Raw genomic sequence first — 19521 nt, 5'->3', positions numbered from 1 at the left:
TCTCTTCAGAAACTACACCACAATGCCATCTGCAACATCCCTTGTCTCGGCAGAAAATATAAGCTAATATTGATGTTGAAGATGAAAAAAAAAAAAAAAAGATTTAATTATTGGACTTGTTTCCCCCGAATCGTCTTTGTTTTGAACACAGCAATTAATGTCCTTCATTATCCTTATTAGGTGTACTCTATATAAAGTGATTCTACTATAACAGTCTCAAGAGACAAGACTGACCGTGGCAGCTGTCTTATCCAATATTGTTAAGCCTGTTGTCTACATCTAAGGAATTAATCATTTTTTTTATTTTACCTTAAGGTTTCTCCATCAGCTGCACTCCATGAATCAGTTCATTTGAAAGTACTTCATGAATCAGTTCATTTGAAAGTACTTCATGAATCAGTTCATTTGAAAGTACTTCATGAATCAGTTCATTTGAAAGTCTAATAAAAAATGATGACATTCCCATGTTTCTCAACGATCTTATTGAGGCAAACACCAGTATAATTTTTGTTTACTCTTGACCACACGGACTCGCACATACATTAGTTCCGCTGCGATGCCTTGTGGGTACGTATGGCTTTGCTGAAAGTGTTGAGTCATGAACTGGTCCTATTTATGCCTGCGGTGTGGACACTCCAACATGCTAGGACATGATGGGACCAAACAGCTGCCATGTTCAGCAGGGCATCATGGGACTGTTGTAGTACTGCAGCATCCTTTTATTTACACCACTGTACACTGACAGTGGTGCACTGATGAAATAGCTGCACATGGTAATAATCATGCTGATCATTAGAATGATAGGTGTGATATGGTGTAGGCCTGCGTGATCTTTTAGGAACACTCCAGGATATACAGTCACCAGGGTCATATTGTTAAGTTGGTGGAAAACGTTTTTAAAACAGTGAAAGTGGTAGCCTCGGCCTACTACCTGTATGTGTCAAATTAGAGCTCAGATTGTCGCTTTCCATTGCAAACAGTTTTGCTGCGGTGGCTGTGTGCCCTACTAAGCATGACCCGGGATGTCCTGCAGAGTGAGAAAAAGTGCCCCGTGTGACACAGTGATAGGCTTTTGTCTCTACCGTCATCAATACAACCATACATGACGCCCACAGGGCCAGCCACTAGCCCACAGCCCACACCAGCCCCAGCCTTAGCCTGCAGGAGGCACACCAGGGGAGCTCAGAGCCATGGTTACTCCCACCCCAATAGCCGGTTGGGCAGCAAAGCCGTAGCATCCAAGGAGCAAGGACAGTGTTGAGGAGTAGAACGACTCCCCAGCCCACAGCCATTTAGGCCTAAGTAGTGGTTCACTGAGGTCTAAGCAGTCGATTTAACATTTCCGCACTTAAATAATTGGTATGACAGTTTCTTGTCAAGTGCAGAGAGAGATAAACAGACTCATCCCTTTGGATGAGTCTGTTTATATGATAAGTACTGTAAAGTAAAGTACATGTGAGGCAAACTATGTTGCTGAGGTTTTGTGACTGAGTCAGGGACTTGATTTGCGGGTGGGCGTGTGAGTGGGGGGGATCCTAATCCCTAGCGTCTGCTGTTGTTTTTCATGCCTGTTGGGTTGAGATCAAAAACTTAACGGCAATAATCATGCAAAATTGTCTGGCTTTCGCTTCAAAGAGAACACCAACATTAGTTTTACTCCTTTTCTTGTTTGCATAGTTTGTTTCATCAGTTCTACTCGTTTTTTATAAAGGGAACCGGGTTATCTTTGATAGACTGAGGATACAATACAATGTCTCTGAAATAAATGATCATATTAAACCGTCATTTAAGAGCACGAGTCTAGACTTGGCATCTGTGTGAGGTGATATATGTGAGGTGATATATCCCCTGCGTTAGCAGATTGAGCTCCAACACCATCAGGGCTGGTGCACAGTGGGGAAGATGGCCGAAGACCGGCAGAAGTGGAGAGCCTTTGTTGCTGCCCTATGAGCCAGCCCAGTCGTGATGTGAGTGAGTGAGTGAGTGAATACATTGGAAGATAATTTGACACACATTAGCTGGGCTAGGCGGTGGGCGGTGAGGAGGTCTCTGGAACCTGCATGATCGTAGGTCCACCCACATGGGTAAAAACCCCCCGGGGTTTAGGATTGTAACCTCCATTCATTATGACTCTGAGAAGCCCACGACGGACCCTGAGTGTGGGCCGATCATCCTAGCCTGCCTCTGTGTTTGTCATGAGGTACTAGTTCGATGTCTCTGTTTTGTATGGACAGACCACTATTTACTGGGGGGGGGGGGGATTCACTGAATGTTCAGTTACTGCATTTATGAACATATAGGTGCACAACCAACATAGTGACATTGATCTAAAAATGGCGTCAAGCTTATAGTAATACTACTACCTCATCAGTTCTAAGATTGTAGTACTTATCTCAACCCACACCCACACACACACACACTTCCGCCCACATACACAGCACACTCTGCCGCCCACACACACACTTCCACCCACACTTAGCTCGCAGACACATGTTCACTCAGACGTAAGATGCTCATGGCATCGGGACACAAAAACACAAAGTAATGGGCTATACGTTACATACTGTTTAGGGTTTGCCTACAAAATGTAAATTTTTCACTTACTAACAAAACTATGAAAGTCAACTATTCACATTTATAGTTTAATAGTGTTTAATGCATAATGTGTCATAACACCTGCATAAGTGCTCATGTCTGTAAATATTACATTTATAACATTCTAATTGATGTGATATTCATGTCCTTCATCTTAACCATTTAGAGACCAGGAAGCTTTCTCTGGTGTGTGTGTGGGGGTGGTATCACAGGGTAAGGCGAGGGGCTGACAAGCGCACACGCGCGTGGGTGTCGGTGAAACGTGTTTGTAATTGGTACAACAGTGAAGATGTACAGAACACTTTTAAAAAGAGCACTATTAGAAATCTGAAATACAGTGCCGATGAAACGATTTGAGGCAAATGGAAAATATATATGTTATCTCATCTCTAAAAGTGGACATATTCAATGGAAAACATATATAGCCTATATGTAGCCATGTAACAGGGTGTGTGGCAGCAATGCCGGGTGTTTATTTATTTACATTTTATTTCACCTTTGTTTAACCAGGTAGGCAAGTTGAGAACAAGTTCTCATTTACAATTGCGACCTGGGTGTACTCGGAGGGAGTGTGTGTGTGTGTGTGCTCGCGCTCTGGCAGGTCAGGGCCATCCACAGACAGGATTAAAGGAGTGGGTGTGCTGCTGGAAACTATCTGGGCTAAACGTACCTGTTCTCTGTTACCCTGGCCCTGTCTGGCTGTGTGGAAAGCACATCATTAAAACCACACAACAGCTGCTCCTCTACTCTGTCCCAAATGGCTACCTATTCCCTGTTCCAAATGGGGGCTCAGGTCCAAAGTAGTGCGCTATATAGGGAATAGGGTGCCCATTTGGAACGCATTCTCTGACTCAATTACCTATCCTCATCATTAATCTCCTTCATAAAATATAATGTAGTAAACTACTGTAAATAAATCCAAATCAAATCAAATATATTTATATAGCCCTTCGTACATCAGCTGATATCTCAAAGTGCTGTACAGAAACCCAGCCTAAAACCCCAAACAGCAAGCAATGCAGGTGTAGAAGCACGGTGGCTAGGAAAAACTCCCTAGAAAGGCCAAAACCTAGTAAGAAACCTTAAGAGGAACCAGGCTATGTGGGGTGGCCAGTCCTCTTCTGGCTGTGCCAGGTGGAGATTATAACAGAACATGGCCAAGATGTTCAAATGTTCATAAATGACCAGCATGGTCCAATAATAATAAGGCAGAACAGTTGAAACTGGAGCAGCAGCACGGCCAGGTGGACTGGGGACAGCAAGGAGTCATCATGTCAGGTAGTCCTGAGGCATGGTCCTAGGGCTCAGGTCCTCCGAGAGAGAGAGACAGAAAGAGAGAAAGAGAGAATTAGAGAGAGCACACTTAAATTCACACAGGACACCGAATAGGACAGGAGAGGTACTCCAGATATAATAAACTGAACCTAGCCCCCCGACACATAAACTACTGCAGCATAAATACTGGAGACAGGAGGGGTCAGGAGACACTGTGGCCCCATCCGAGGACACCCCCGGACAGGGCCAAACAGGAAGGATAGTAAATAGTAGCTAGTCGGTTCTTTTCTCTGTTCTCTGGTCTCAAGGATGGGAAATACAGTATATGCTCCTCTACTCAATTATCCTGATAATTCATCTTCTTGGTAAAACAAAAAAAAATGTAGCAGCTAAAGTAGTAGCCTAGCTCGGTAAATACGTAATCATTATTATAATTTTTCTTTTAAAAAAAATGTGCAGCTGCAAAAAGTAGCTCTGCAAATATAGACAGAAGTTAGTAAGTGTACCATGCTTCTGAGTCTCTTTTCTCACGAGTACAAGAAATGTGCACTGAGAGTTTGTTCAGTAGCAGTGTGTAGATTCTAGATATATTCTAGATCTATTCTCCAGGATAAAAACAAAGCCTCATTATCTCCCTAAGGCTGTGCTGTGTGCTGTGGCTGCATGGCCTACTTGCCAGAAATAGCTCATTGATACAGAAGCAGATGGAGTTATCATAACAGTAAGCAGGACGCTTTCTGTTGTGTCTCTAGAGAGAACAAGCCTTTCTCCTTTCTATAATTTGTGATAATAATGTGAAGAGTTTGTATTCACATGACAGTGAAGGACACAGAATGAACATCTTATTCTGTGAGTTGATTATATTATATGCTGTGAGTTGATTAGTATTGTAGACAGTCCACGCCACGCCCAAAGTGAAATGGGCAATGCACAAGTCTGAGAGTATATTTGGAAAAGGGGCTGGTGCAAGCCGAAGATTTGTGTGGGTGTGTGTAAATCCTTAAGAGAAATGTTTGTGGTTCCCATGCACACATAGGGCACATAAGTCCCCCTTCTCTCTCTGCCTATATTCCCACTTACTGCCTCAATTCTGAGAGTAATGTGATGGGTAAAACACTTAAAGACACTAAATTGTCATGGTAAGAGACTCAAAATAAATGTTTGCATAGAAATATAATTTGCATATACTAACGTGTTTTATCCAAAGAGTGAAGGAGTAAAAAACATCTCAATCAATAAAGTAAAAGATCAAATAACCTAATTACGTCATAGATGACATGAGCCAATCCTTATTAGTCTATCTGAAATGTCAACAGTTGCACTTCTATACTGTCATATAGCCAAAAGGGCGTTTTAGGGTCTACTCTGCCCTCGCCTCACACCGTCCCAGTTGACCGGCGCTGCCTGCCGCTGCCACTGCTGAGATGTGGTGCTTGGTATTCCATGCAGAAGCCTCCCACGCCCCTGTCCGCCCACGCCAGGATTTGCGTCACGCAGGCGCGTGGGAGTGAGCACTGTAGCAACCGCGGAATATCCCAATTTCAATCGCCGGGGAGGAGGGGGGTAGGGTAGCAAGCAGGCAGCTCACACTCATCTAGTCTACAGACGTTCAACACAATCGCATTTCTATTCAAGGAGGCGGAAGGAGGGAAGGCAAACGTTGTCAAAGAACGCGAGGACTTTTTAGGCTTATTAGGAAATTATAGATCTACCGATAATTGTACAGTTTATGGCAGTTCAGCCTATACTGTAGCTGATAGATTGTAACAACTAGATAAAGGAAACGAAAGGGGACTAACGTTTACCAGGTATGTAACACTTAAAATACATCGTTGGAATAAGTTATTGGGCTATGACAATAATGTAACAGGTTGTAGCCATGATACAATGTTGCAGCACTGTTCTATTATTGCCGACAATGGTATTTCTTAATTTTTTTTACTTGCAAGACCAGTTTTGAGTGACGTTTAGTCTGGTGCGGGATTACTGCATTTTGCATTTACATTTTTACTTTATGGTGTTTTGAAACGAATTTCTTTTATTTTCTATTTAGCTAGATTGATTTGTGCAAATATTCCATGGTCATGTTGTCTGGATTTGCCTCTTGATCTGCTCTGTTCTTTGGAAGGTCGGTTTTAATCAGGCTGCGTTGCATTTTGCCCAGAGGTTTTGACAGCATGTGGTTATGAAGTAGTTGTGCAGTTGTTTGCAAACACTCTGAATTCCCATTGATGATAAACAATCAAATTATATTATTCACATAACTAAGGGTCGTTCAGCAATATCTAATTATTTGTGACATAGAGGACTAACTTGCAAGAAATGGGTAGTTAACAATCCCTTGGCTAAAGCAAGTGGAGCATGTGTGTGTGAGAAAGGCCACCTACGCTTGCTGCAAAGGAGGATTGTGGCATGTGGTCCCATCAGCAACTAACAGGACTCTAACTGCGAACCGCCACTCTTCCTTCTGCAGCCCTAGTACTGCAGAATTTACAAAGGGAACTGGAGGGAGTGCCTCTTCCTCTCTCAGTCAGTCAGTCAGACACACACACACACACACACACACACACACACACACACACACACCCAAAAACATACCCCCACTCCCAAAAACACACACACACACACACATACACCAACACTCTCTGGTCAGGCAGAACCTCTTGCCCATCCCGTCTTGTGTTCTCTCTCCCAGGCATGGCGGCAGCGTTGCCCAGAACTCTGGGGGAGCTGCAGCTCTACCGAATCCTCCAGAGGGCCAACCTGCTGTACTACTACGAGGCCTTCATCCAGCAGGGAGGAGATGACGTGCAGCAGCTCTGTGAGGCCGGGGAGGAGGAGTTCCTAGAGATTATGGCTCTGGTGGGCATGGCCAGCAAGCCCCTGCACGTCCGGAGGCTCCAGAAATCCCTGCGAGACTGGGTCACCAATCCAACGTTGTTTAATCAGCCCCTGACATCTGTACCGGTGTGTAGTATACCAGTCTATAAGTTACCCGAGGGGTCACCCACGCCAGTCGGCGCGGAGCAAGGGGGTAACAACAGCGCCCGCGGCGAGACCCATGTCAAGGTTCCCAAAATCATAGCTGCGACATGTCTGGATCCAGGAAAGCTGGAAGTGGCCAGGGACAGAGTGTCAGGGGGGTCTCCGCTGCAGAGCGGCAGCGAGGGGCGCTTCTGGTCGGGTCACAGCAACGACAGTGAACAGAGCCTCTCTCCGTCCGACCGGGGGTCTCCGTCGTCCCCCCGAGAGGGTCTGGAGGCACTTGACGCTGCAGCTTTGCAGTCTGTCCTGGAGTGTGTGGACCGGATAACCCCGGCCCTGTCCAAGAGTGACCCAGCAGAGGTCAAAGAGCAGCTGAAGACCAATAAGAAACTTGCAAAGATGATTAGCCACATCTTTGATATGAGTGATGATGATCCAAGGAGAGCGGAGGAGGTCAGGAAGTATAGCGCCATCTACGGACGCTTCGACTCGAAGAGGAGGGACGGCAAACAACTGACGCTTCATGAGGTAGGGATAAGAGATGGGATACTTTTTGCAGTACTAGGTTAGTCTACTCAGTGGCAGTGCAATACAGGTGACAAACCTCAGTTCCACAAGTGAAAACTACAAAAGGTAAATCACCTGAAGAAGATGTGTGCTTTGCTTCAGCCGTCTAAAAGTAGGTCGGCAGTAGTAGAAGTTACAACTGAAGAGCTCACTGACAGAGTTGTGTATCTACAGTTATAGTTGACAACATGACTTATTATCACGCGTGTCCTGCCTTTCAGCTGACAGTGAACGAAGCAGCAGCCCAGCTGTGTATGAGAGACGTGGTGCTACTGACTCGTAGAGACGAGCTGTTTGGTCTGGCCCGGCAGATCTCCAGAGAGGTCACCTACAAATACACCTACAGGACCAGCAAGTAAGAGCCACTCTCCTCCACTGCACCGCACACAACCGTTGCTTGTTAGAGTTAGCAATGCTAAGGGAAGTTGGGAAGCATGGGTGACTTATTTACTTGCTAAGTACGTTTTCTCCTCGTGGTTATTACTATGTAACTAATTACTGTAATGTGTTACATTTTACAGAGACATATTTTTAAGTTATGTAAATTATCTTATGGTATGATTCATGTCATGTTCGGACGATGCTTTCCATATCTTTCAATTGTTTCTCTGCATACAAACTGAATGTATTGTCTTCTCCACTGTAGGTCTCGCTGCGGCGACAGAGATGAGCCGTCTCCTAAAATAATCAAGACAGAGGAGAACTTCTTTGACATCCAGGAGGCTCTGCAGGCCATCCACATGAGACAGGGCATACTGAGAGAACAGCTAGCCTGCGCCAAGTCCAAAGGAGAGGAGATAGTTGGGAGAAACCTTCAGGTAACATAATATAAAAGTGGATTATTAAATGTAAACATGGGCCTCCCGAGTGGCGCAGCGGTCTAAGGCACTGCATCGCAGAGGCATCATTACAGACCCGGGTTTGATCCCGGGCTGTATCAGAATCGGCTGTGATCAGGAGTCCGGGTCACCCGTGTTAGGGGAGCGCTTTACTTGGCTCATTGCGCTCTAGCGACTCCTTGTGGTGGGTCGGGCGCCTGCAGGCTGACCTAGCGGTCGTCAGGTGAACGGTGTGTCCTCCAATACAATGCTGCGGCTGGCTTCCATTGGGGGAGAAAAAGGGGTTACATTTTTTCTAATTGTATAAAGTAAACATTATCGGAGACACGTTTAGTTGACCCGGTCATTTCCGGAGGCATGTTTTTTTACAAGAGTAGGAGCAGTTGTTAACGCCCTGTAAATGTATTTTGTTTTAACAGGTGCAGTTGGACCGTCTGTTAGCCAGACAGATGGAGATCCTCCATGATGCCGCGGTACAGGAGAGGTTACACGCTCTGGACTGGAGGATACCTGCAGGGGCTTTGAAGTACCTCAGCGAGGCTCCAGGCACCAACGGCACGTCGGTAGACAAAAGCACAGAGCACCAAGGTAACGGTATGGTCTGTCTTCTGCGTCTCTCTTTGGAGTGCGCTCGTACATGAGTGCTATCCTCATGTTCCAAATTCACAGCTCTGTGAATCACCATTTCCAGCCTTCAAATCTTATTTTATAAGTCAGGGATTCATTTTGTATCTGTTTTTTTTCTTCACACATCTCAAAGTGAGGAGGAATCATAACTGTGTTAAGCCGGTAGCCGTCCCTCAGGGACTCATCCCATCTTCGTCCTTTTCTCTCTCGTCCTTTTCTCTCTCGCACGGCCCATACTCCTGACTGCTCATTATATTCATGTTACCCATAATTATCCTCTCTCTGCACCTGTCATTAACTCTCCCACGCCTGTTTACCTCCTCCGCCATGTGGCTGCCCAGGGGCGTCTCTCTCGCTCTCGCTCTCTTTCTCTCTCTCTTTGTCTTTCTCCTCTCTCCCACTCTCTCTCTGTCGCTCTCTCTTGCATCCTGTCTCTCCTTCATAAGCTATTTAAAGCACCTTATTCAAGTTGAATGAGAAGAAGAGTATCAAATCTTTTTGGGGGGGCACCGAGTGGAGTACAAACTCGGGCCCAGAGCAAATGAGCATCAGATCTCTCAAGATTTTGAGAGACAGAATGTTAATGTCATTTCTTTGTATCACCTAAGCAGCTTCGTGAATGGTACTCTAACAGCAGTGCCATTGGAATTGATTGTGTAAGATGGCAGCGTGCATCTCAATGGTTTACCCATGCCCTAATGTTTGTCTGTGTGTTTATGGATGTTTTCAGACGAGCGACCAATGAACTTGCGGGTGCCCAGTAAGAGTGTGGCGGAGGGGGAGCTTCCCCTGGGGAAGCAGCTAGCCAATGAGCTCAAACGATTCCATAACAACCATAACACAGATGAGGCCAAAGCACCAGCAACAGGTACAGCATCACTCGGGCAAATGTATATTCATTCTTGAGTCACGTATGTATACGTACACACTACAAACAGTGAGTATTAGTAATGGTCTGTTGCATGCACACACCTGCCTACATTCGAGCTCCACTATGAGTGAAAAGGTATATGGTTAGAAAACACATGGCATTTTTTATTCTGATGATCTTTTCTTTGTGTTTTACCTTAGAAAATGGATCCTCGCATCAAGCGGCCAACCGCACTGACAGGAAGACCATCAAATCAGAACCAGAGGATTCCACATAGTGCCTCCCATCCTTCGTCTGTTTCCCCATCCGGTTTTAGTCGTCATTTACACTTTTTACACTAAGCATCTATCTCAGTCAAATCAATGGATACTAAAGCAAGCACAGCCACAGTAGAGCCTTAACAAACCAACGTTGCCTCAACAAAACAAAAAACGTTTATTTTCTTTCATTTTGTCTAAGGTTTTTGCCAAAGCGTCTAGAGTAGAGCATAGATTCAGTCACGGGGAAAACTGAACGAGGATGTCCTTTCACAGGATAACTTTCATGCTGTATAGGCCTTTATGTATTTATTGATTGATGTGCATGATATTATTTAAGAATGATGGGTCGGGAAAGTAGCCTTGTACCACAATCCTGATCTCCTGAGCTTACATTCTGTTTCGCTACATGAATTTGAATGAAGTTAAGTGAAACAAGAGCGCAGCAGTGAGGATGGTCAGGATATGAAAAAGAACAAAAAATACCCCAAGCTATTTTTGGCTTGTCGTGTTCGATCGGTGGGTAACTGATGTACTGTAAAGAATACAGTAGGATTCTGTTTTAATCAGAGGTGGAAAGAGAGCTATCTGGAGAGGAGAAATTATAGTTTTGCATCATCCTACTGTATGTACCTTATGTATTTATGAGTGGTACTGTAAATTAAACTGAGGCTGCAGAATTTTTTGAGTATAGATCTCCAGTTAGAGTTCAGATCAGTGTTATGGGATAGGTTGGCCCGGAGATGGACTGGGACCAAAAATTTGCCCTATCATTTTTTTAAACTTTGATGCCCCCACACCGGCCCATTTCTTTCCTCAAGGCCCCCATACCAGCCCATTTTTTCCCCATGATAATTGTGCACAAAAAAAACTGTTTAGACAGGCACACTAGTAAAAAAAAATGACCAGCCCATCTGGCATTTGCCCGAAAAGCCAGATGGCCAGTCTGCCCGTGGGTTGGCCTCGACAAATCGAGTTTCCTTGATAAGTCTGTCAAACACATGATGTTGTACTGTAAGAATGCACATTTGAATCTCAACACAACATTAATTGAGTTACCCATTTTATTGAGTAGGGCCCCTGGTCTGTTATTAGGGCTGGGAATTGCCAGGGACCTCACGATACGATATTATCACGATACTTAGGTGCCAATTCGATATGTATTGTGATTTGATACTGCAGAGCCATGAAAAAAGAGCCATGAAAGCCATGAAAAAAGAGCCACGAAAGCCATGAAAAAATTGGTTTTGATCAGTCATGTGAATAAAAGTGCCGAAAGGATGTTAGCTCACCATTTTAAAAGAAGATAGATAACAAGCTATAGAAGGGGAAATACTGGAGTTTTTGCGCATGTACAGCTAACAAGCACAAAAATAACATTGCGAGATTGTCCAAAATAATATTGTGATATATTGTCAAAAAGAATATCCCGATATGTAACTTCTTGATTTCTTCCCCGTTATATTGTTGCACTCCAGAAAGTTGTGTTTTAATACATATCTCACTGTAGGACCGACAGGGCCAATTCGGCCTGTACTATTACAAGAATATTTGCCTAATCCCAAAAGCAGAGTTTTGTCAGTGTAATGTTGGTGTCAATCTCAGTACTGTGTTTATGTGTGTAGAGCAAAAACCGAATAACTGTTGTTAGAGAAAACAAGTGAAAGTGTCTGGTATCATAAGATGTTCATGTTACACAGCCTCGTAGTCTTAGATCCTACCAGTGTTTCAGCTGTGACCACCAATGTATAATTCAAGATGTTCGTATGTTAGAATTAGCTCTCAGATGGTTGTTTAATGTTGTGTTTCCAAATGTGTAAATCTGTCTTGCTATAGAGTCTGTTTGTCTTTTTTGGCGTCACCGCAGTCACAACAGTTTTGTAATAATAGTCTCTCTAGGTCAAATAGGCTGCAACAAATGCAATACTTTTGTAAGTACTGTTTAAGTACTAAGTACATACTTTCTGGGCCCACTGTCTGTTCTGTTCTGTGCTAGGTGACTTCTCCTGTCCTCTGTACTGGTTTAGTTTAATCAGTGTCATGTAATGTTCACAGACCAACGCATGTCCAGCAGTGTGATAGACAGCCAAGATGTTGATAGTACATTGATTCATGTTCTTATCACTGTTATCATAAGTCATCGAGTTAGTCCAGGCTTGCCTACACAGTAGATATGCACCTGTTTTTTTTTAAACACTAATATATTTTATTTGTTATACAGCACATAAACATTATTAAACTTTATTTTTTATGGTGGTTGTCTTTCCTCATTCATGATATATGTCTGATCCAGAATGAAGGAAAATTATATTTTCTATCTTATCAGATTTAAAAATATATATTTTATATTAATCTTATTATTATGTCCTACAATAAAATAACAACATTTAGATTTTTTCGGTTCTTCTTTTTTAAATTATTATTATTTTTTTTTTTTACAGCTAGACAGCTAAACTGTTCCATGGCAGAGAACCTATACGGGTATTTATAAGGTATAATGAACGCTGACAGACAGACTGAATGTGGTCCAGTCAACAGTTTCTCTTCTTAAAAAAGAAAGGGATGATGAACCGCTGTCTCGGGTAAAGTATTTGCATCAGTGTCATATTAAAACATTCTGAAACTGCCCGATGACTCACTCTGACGCAGGTCCTTTTCATACTTCACATCTCTCTCTCTCTTTCGCCCTCTCTCTCTCACACACACTCCCTCGCTCTCTCTCCTCCCTCTCATCTCTTTCTCTCACACACACACACACAGATTTTCTCCTGAGATCAGGTCAACTCATCACTGAACACCCACATGTGTAGCGCCCTCCCATCCTCCACAATCTCAGCCCTGTGTGATGGCCTCCCTGCCAATGCAAGTCACTGATGTGTTGCCATGGCAATAGTGATTGTAGGCGGCGGGACTACAGGCAGTGGGAGGGAGCTCAGCCCGGCTGCTAAACTGCGTGGGTGTGATCTGGTGAATGCGCCATCACCCCCGTTTAACAAAGCATGAAACTAACAGTGCTTGAACAGAGGTGAGTATCAAGTGAATTATTTCCTCATCTTCTCCAATAGTGCAACTAATAAAATATTGATTAGTTAGTTCTTTGTTTGTTTTTTATTTTAACCATTTGTATCAGTGTTAAGTCCAGGAGGTTGCTTTTTTTTAAAGGGATAGTTCACACAAATTGCAAAATTACATTTGTTTCCTTACCCTGTAATCAGTGTATGGAGAAGGTATGCTTTGGTTTTTATTTCAGCGGTGTTTCCCAAACTAGGGGTCGTGGCCCAATGTGGGGTCACCTCATTTGAAAATTACTGTCGCGGGAGAAACTGAAATAAAATGGAGCTTGGTTCATAGAACCGTGGTTAGCTAGATGTGGTTGTAATAAACAGAGCGGTTTCTGTTTTCTTCCAACAAATGTGTTTCTATCTTTTGAAACGTTTACACTACAAAATACAATTCTGTTTCCCTCTACAATGCCCACAAACCATGCAGCTCATTAGAACAGAGTTGGAAAGACCAGGCACTAAATCTGACTGGGGGGAAAATGATCTGATGACCTGATGATCTTCTGAACTTCCCAATACCTTTCTGATGCATTTCAGTCACCTCAAGCCATACTTCCTTCAGATTGAAATACTGTCAAACTGATTTGTCAGGTGGAAATACTGTCAAAAGTACTGTCAAACTGATTTGTAATAGACTGTCATATCCCAAATTAAAAAAGTAAACATTGGCTGTTGATGACATCACTTTTTTTTCACATGTAGCGGTCCAATTTTGGGGGGAAACCCCTGGCTTACAGGGTAAGGATAACCAATATGTAATTTTGTCATTTGGGTGAACTATCCCATGACCTTATAGATTTTTTATTTTCTGCATGTATTCAATTGTCAGTGCTGATCTGTGCTCGTCCTACTCGGCACCACCATCACAGTTTTTGGTGTATTTTTGTTTATTTTTATGTTTCTATGCGAGAGGTTTGAGTTTGTGTACAGGCTGTGCAGAAGTTGGCATTTATGCTATTTCACTCATTGGCTGCAGTATACATGTTAGCCAGAAGGTGTCAGAATACAATAAAAAATGCTTTCATGAGCGAGATGAAAATTACAGTTAATAGAAAATAATTTCAAAGGATGGGTTTTATACTTTAAGAAGGGTACATTATTCCTCTCTTCTCTGAGCAATACGAGGGTGTAATGCAGTGGGATGGTAAGGCCTACAGCTGCCTGCACTGTCAAAGAGGGGAAAGGTTTGAGAAAGATTCGCCCATTTTATGCTCAGATTCAGTTAACTTCAGTGAAGAGCAGTTTGACTTTCTCTACAAACAAACAGAACAATGAACTGGGCCTGCGTTGTTTATTCTGGTCATTGTACAAATGTGTTATACGGGTGAACAATATACAAATAATTCCTACTGAATTGTACTTGACTGCAGTATAGTATTATTATTATTCATGTAAGCGTTGTTATTGTGGACATTAGTATTGACCGTGACCTTTACCCTCCTGTGATGTCATCGCCCAGAGTCGGCGCAGTAAAACGGGACACTTCTCATGTTAAATTGGCTATATCGCTCACAGTATTATACCGTTTGTACCTTTATTTATTGCGCCTTTATTTTCTAGTTTGCAAGTAAAGGCAATTAACATTTAAACGTGTGTGGACATACCCTGTCAAGTTACCACAAAATGGCACTCTAGTGTAATGGCACATGGGCAGTCAGACAGGCATATACTGTTGACAGTATAACAAGTGAAGTATAACAATAATGCGTGATTTTTATTATCATGCATGTGGATCACTCTCTTTGGCATGACATCTAGATCATCTGTTTCATTGTAAAGAATATGCTAATAGTATTTATTTAGACGGGTCTACCCATTTGAGTGGTGTTATTTATTTGAGTGTGTATGGCCATTTTTTTTCATCACAGCGCACGTCAATAAAACATCACAGGAAAATCATAAAGGTTTTGGGGAAATGTAATTACCGGTAGCCTACAATTCAGTAACAATAAATGCTGGAGTGTGTAGACGCCAACTGTCTACAAATAACCTAACGTAGCCAGGCATAAAATAAACCCCTGAAACTTTATAAGTCCCCCACATTCTGATCTTGACGAGAATAAAAAAATAAGTACTTTCGGGGGAGTTTCTCTTCTGCACTGTTCCACCAATTCAGTTATTGTGGAGGAGGAAATCGTCTGGCACAGTGGACGGGTCATAATATCGATAACATTTAGCGGTGAAAAAAATCTAAATGCTAATTAGCAAGAGAAGACCTCAGCAAGACAAATTCCTGCGGGAAGCTGCTGCACATCATCTCCAGCTGGCACCGTCAGCTACCGTTCACCAACACGATCAGAAACCCTTGTGCCCATCCATGAATTTATGTCCCCTTTCTCTGTCTTAGCTTGTCACTGACTAGACTTTAGTTAGCAGAGAAGTATATCAAAACAATCATTTTGTTTTACTTAGCCAAGATAATTGTTTGTACATTATGTCGACTTTGGTGTGTATTTCAGACCTTATGACATTTTTCAAGGATGAGCAGAAGTGCATTACAAGAGGAGAAGACCACTAGAAGTCTGGCCACGCGGAGAAATGCAGATATACTGAGGGGCAATTTACCCGGTTTGGTCAGGGCACGCATGAGGGATAAACGTTTATCCTGAGTCGGTGAGTGTAGCTATTAAGTTAAGTTTGAGCGTCTTAGCAATACAATGTGTCTCATACAGCTGTCAACATTCTACAAGGAAAGAGCCACTTAATCAATTAACCAGATTACCAGACCTTGATGACTGATAACTCAGTTCTAGAATGTTTTCATTGATGAGAATTAATCAAAAAAATCTATTGACATTCAGAATTGACTTTGTTTAGACATCCAGCCTGTATTGTAGTTTCATAACCAGAGACAAATCTTCAAAGGCAACTTATTTATTTATTAGGAGTGGTACATGCATTCACAGTCTTGATTTATAGGTGTCACGCCCTGCTCTAAGTATTTTGTGTTTTTTCTTCATGTATTGGGTCAGGCCAGGGTGTGGCATGGAGTTTTTGTATTGTGGTGTGTTTTGTCTTGGGGTTTTGGTTATATATATTTGGGATTGTAGCTAGTGGGGTTTTCTAGCAAAGTCTATGGCTGTCTGGAGTGATTCTCAATCAGAGGCAGGTGCTTATCGTTGTCTCTGATTGGGAACCATATTTAGGCAGCCATATTCTTTGAGTTTGTCGTGGTGATTGTCCTTAGTGTCCTATGTGTACTCTTTGTTAGTTTGCACCAGATAGGCTGTTTCGGTTTTGTTTATTGTTTTTGTAAGTTCGTGTTTCTTTGTTGTATTAAACATGGATCGCAATCGACACGCTGCAGTTTGGTCCGACTCTCCTTCATCACCACTAGAAAACCGTAACAATAGGATCATTTCCACTATGTAATTGATATGTCAAGTGATACAATCCCAAGTTAACAATTAAAAGTTTATGGAAAAACTGCACTTAAATATTCTACAGCTGTAATGTCGTCAATCAAATCAAACTTTATTCATATAGCACATTTATTAAAATTAATCATTTTCAAGATGTTCAGTCGTTGGATGGGTATTGTCTGTAGTGGGGCACAGATAACAAAGAGGAGGGCGTCAAGGCATTCAAAATGGCTACAGGGATGGATGTGCAGGAGTCACGGGGTCTGGGACCCTGGATGCTTCACCAGATGGTCCGGTGATGTCGAAGGATCAATGGCTACCCATCATTCAGGGCAGGTGGACAGGGTGGCTTGCCTGTTTGGCATGTTATTTTGACATTAATATGTGTCACATATCAGTTTGAAAACTATATACATACATATGTAACAGTATAGCTTCCGTCCCTCTCCCCTACCTGGGCTCGAACCAGAGACCCTCTGCACACATCAACAAGTGACACCCACGAAGCATCGTTACCCATCGCTCCACAAAAGCCGCAGCTCTTGCAGAGCAAGGGGAACAACTACTTCAAGGTCTCAGAGTGAGTGACGTCACCGATTGAAACGCTATTAGCGAAAGTTTACATACACTTAGGTTGGAGTCATTAAAACTAGTTTTTCAACCACTCCACAAATTTCTTGTGAACAAACTATAGTTTTGGCAAGTCGGTTAGGATGAAAGAAATAAAAGCTGATATAAATCATTCTCTACTATTATTCTGACATTTCACATTCTAAAAATAAAGTGGTAATCCTAACTGACCTAAGACAGGGATTTCTTTAAAACAGTAATTGTGAAAAACTGAGTTTAAATGTATTTGGCTAAGGTGTACGTACAGTGGGGCAAAAAAGTATTTAGTCAGCCACCAATTGTGCAAGTTCTCCCACTTAAAAATATGAGAGGCCTGTAATTTTCATCATAGGTACACTTCAACTATGACAGACAAAATTAGAAAAAAATTCCAGAAAATCACATTGTAGGATTTTTAATGAATTTATTTGCAAATTATGGTGGAAAATAAGTATTTGGTCACCTACAAACAAGCAAGATTTCTGGCTCTCACAGACCTGAAACTTCTTCTTTAAGAGGCTCCTCTGTCCTCCACTCGTTACCTGTATGAATGGCACCTGTTAGAACTTGTTACCAGTATAAAAGACACCTGTCCACAACCTCAAACAGTCACACTCCAAACTCCACTATGGCCAAGACCAAAGAGCTGTCAAAGGACACCAGAAACAAAATTGTAGACCTGCACCAGGCTGGGAAGACTGAATCTGCAATAGGTAAGCAGCTTGGTTTGAAGAAATCAACTGTGGGAGCAATTATTAGGAAATGGAAGACATACAAGACCACTGATAATCTCCCTCGATCTGGGGCTCCACGCAAGATCTCACCCCGTGGGGTCAAAATGATCATAAGAACGGTGAGCAAAAATCCCAGAACCACACAGGGGAACCTAGTGAATGACCTGCAGAGAGCTGGGACCAAAGTAACAAAGCCTACCATCAGTAACACACTACGCCACCAGGGACTCAAATCCTGCAGTGCCAGACGTGTCCCCCTGCTTAAGCCAGTACATGTCCAGGCCCGTCTGAAGTTTGCTAGAGAGCATTTGGATGATCCAGAAGAAGATTGGGAGAATGTCATATGGTCAGATGAAACCAAAATATAACTTTTTGGTAAAAACTCAACTCGTCGTGTTTGGAGGACAAAGAATGCTGAGTTGTATCCAAAGAACACCATACCTTCATATAGTGGACACACGTTGGGATCTTTGTCTACAGCAATAGTAGTAGCATTTACAGTATGGATAGGTAGGCTACATGTTAGGTTTTAATTTTAGTCTAGCTAGCTAACAAATATCACGCAAATATTGGGGAATACAAGAATATCTAAATAATACCAAATTAGCTAGCCATAGCTGGTAGTTGTAGCTCATCATCATCATGTTAATAATTACTACTCTGACCGAGCTGAGTGAGTCCACGCTAGCAAGCTAGCTATATTGGCTAGCTAGGCTACTCAATTCTGCAGGCCGTCTGCACTGACTTACCACTCAAATCATTCTCCTCGTTTTTTTTTCTGTGTAAAAACGTAGTGAGTAATTTATTCCCTGAATTTCGCTGTCTCTGTTTCCTTTCTTTCCTTTTCTGGAAAGCCAATTTTGTTTTTGAGGGGGGCATAGTGGTTATCTCTCATGAATGCTTAGGCTACATGCCGGAGCAACTGTCAGATCAGCTGTATTTTTGTTTTCTCCTCGTGGAGAATGGACCAAACCATGTACATTGTAAGGGGGATAGAGATGCCTGATCTGATTATGGTTATACGTTTTAATTTTCATCACAGATTCTTTTGTCTAACATTTTTTAAATGATAATCAAATCATTCTCTAAACATTTAAGGGCCCCTACCAGGCTAGGGCCCCACAACACCCTTGGATGGTGGATCAGTGATTCACGTTTCTAATAAGCCAGTTTGTCAATCAAGTTATCCCCTCTTTGTTCTCTGACACAATTGAACACAATGTTGTGTGTGGTTCGTCCCAGGAGCAAAGAGCTTCATCTTTTGGAATATTTGGCCATTGTATGGATGTACAATGTCCACAACCACAACATGTTTGTAGCAGGCATACGAATGTGGGGGCCAAAATCATAGAGCCACTGACCCAGCAATTTGAAATCGGGCACTCCCCCTTATCCTGATAAACGACCAGCAGATGGCATATGAAGGACTACATCTTCACCTCAGCGAACAGATCCCGCTGTCCAAATCAAATCAAATGTATTTATATAGCCCTTCGTACATCAGCTGATATCTCAAAGTGCTGTACAGAAACCCAGCCTAAAACCCCAAACAGCAAGCAATGCAGGTGTAGAAGCACGGTGGCTAGGAAAAACTCCCTAGAAAGGCCAAAACCTAGTAAGAAACCTAGAGAGGAACCAGGCTATGTGGGGTGGCCAGTCCTCTTCTGGCTGTGCCAGGTGGAGATTATAACAGAACATGGCCAAGATGTTCAAATGTTCATAAATGACCAGCATGGTC

At 42.7% G+C, this 19521-nt stretch overlaps 1 protein-coding gene across 1 annotated transcript; it reads left to right on the top strand.

Moving 5' to 3' along the window:
* Positions 1 to 5285: 5285 nt before the first annotated feature.
* Positions 5286 to 12272, top strand: LOC109890653 (NGFI-A-binding protein 1-like). The gene is made up of 7 exons (XM_020482623.2): positions 5286 to 5678; positions 6566 to 7383; positions 7644 to 7777; positions 8069 to 8240; positions 8681 to 8849; positions 9619 to 9756; positions 9960 to 12272. Exons 2-7 carry the CDS (start codon positions 6568 to 6570, stop codon positions 10034 to 10036), a joined length of 1506 nt encoding a protein of 501 aa, XP_020338212.1. The 5' UTR covers positions 5286 to 5678; positions 6566 to 6567; the 3' UTR covers positions 10037 to 12272.
* Positions 12273 to 19521: the final 7249 nt, after the last annotated feature.

The sequence above is a fragment of the Oncorhynchus kisutch genome, linkage group LG5 (genome assembly GCF_002021735.2).
Source record: "Oncorhynchus kisutch isolate 150728-3 linkage group LG5, Okis_V2, whole genome shotgun sequence".
NCBI classification, from domain to species: domain Eukaryota; kingdom Metazoa; phylum Chordata; class Actinopteri; order Salmoniformes; family Salmonidae; genus Oncorhynchus; species Oncorhynchus kisutch.
The sequence above is the reverse complement of the archived record's forward strand: the minus strand, read 5'-3'. Positions and strand labels throughout refer to the sequence as shown.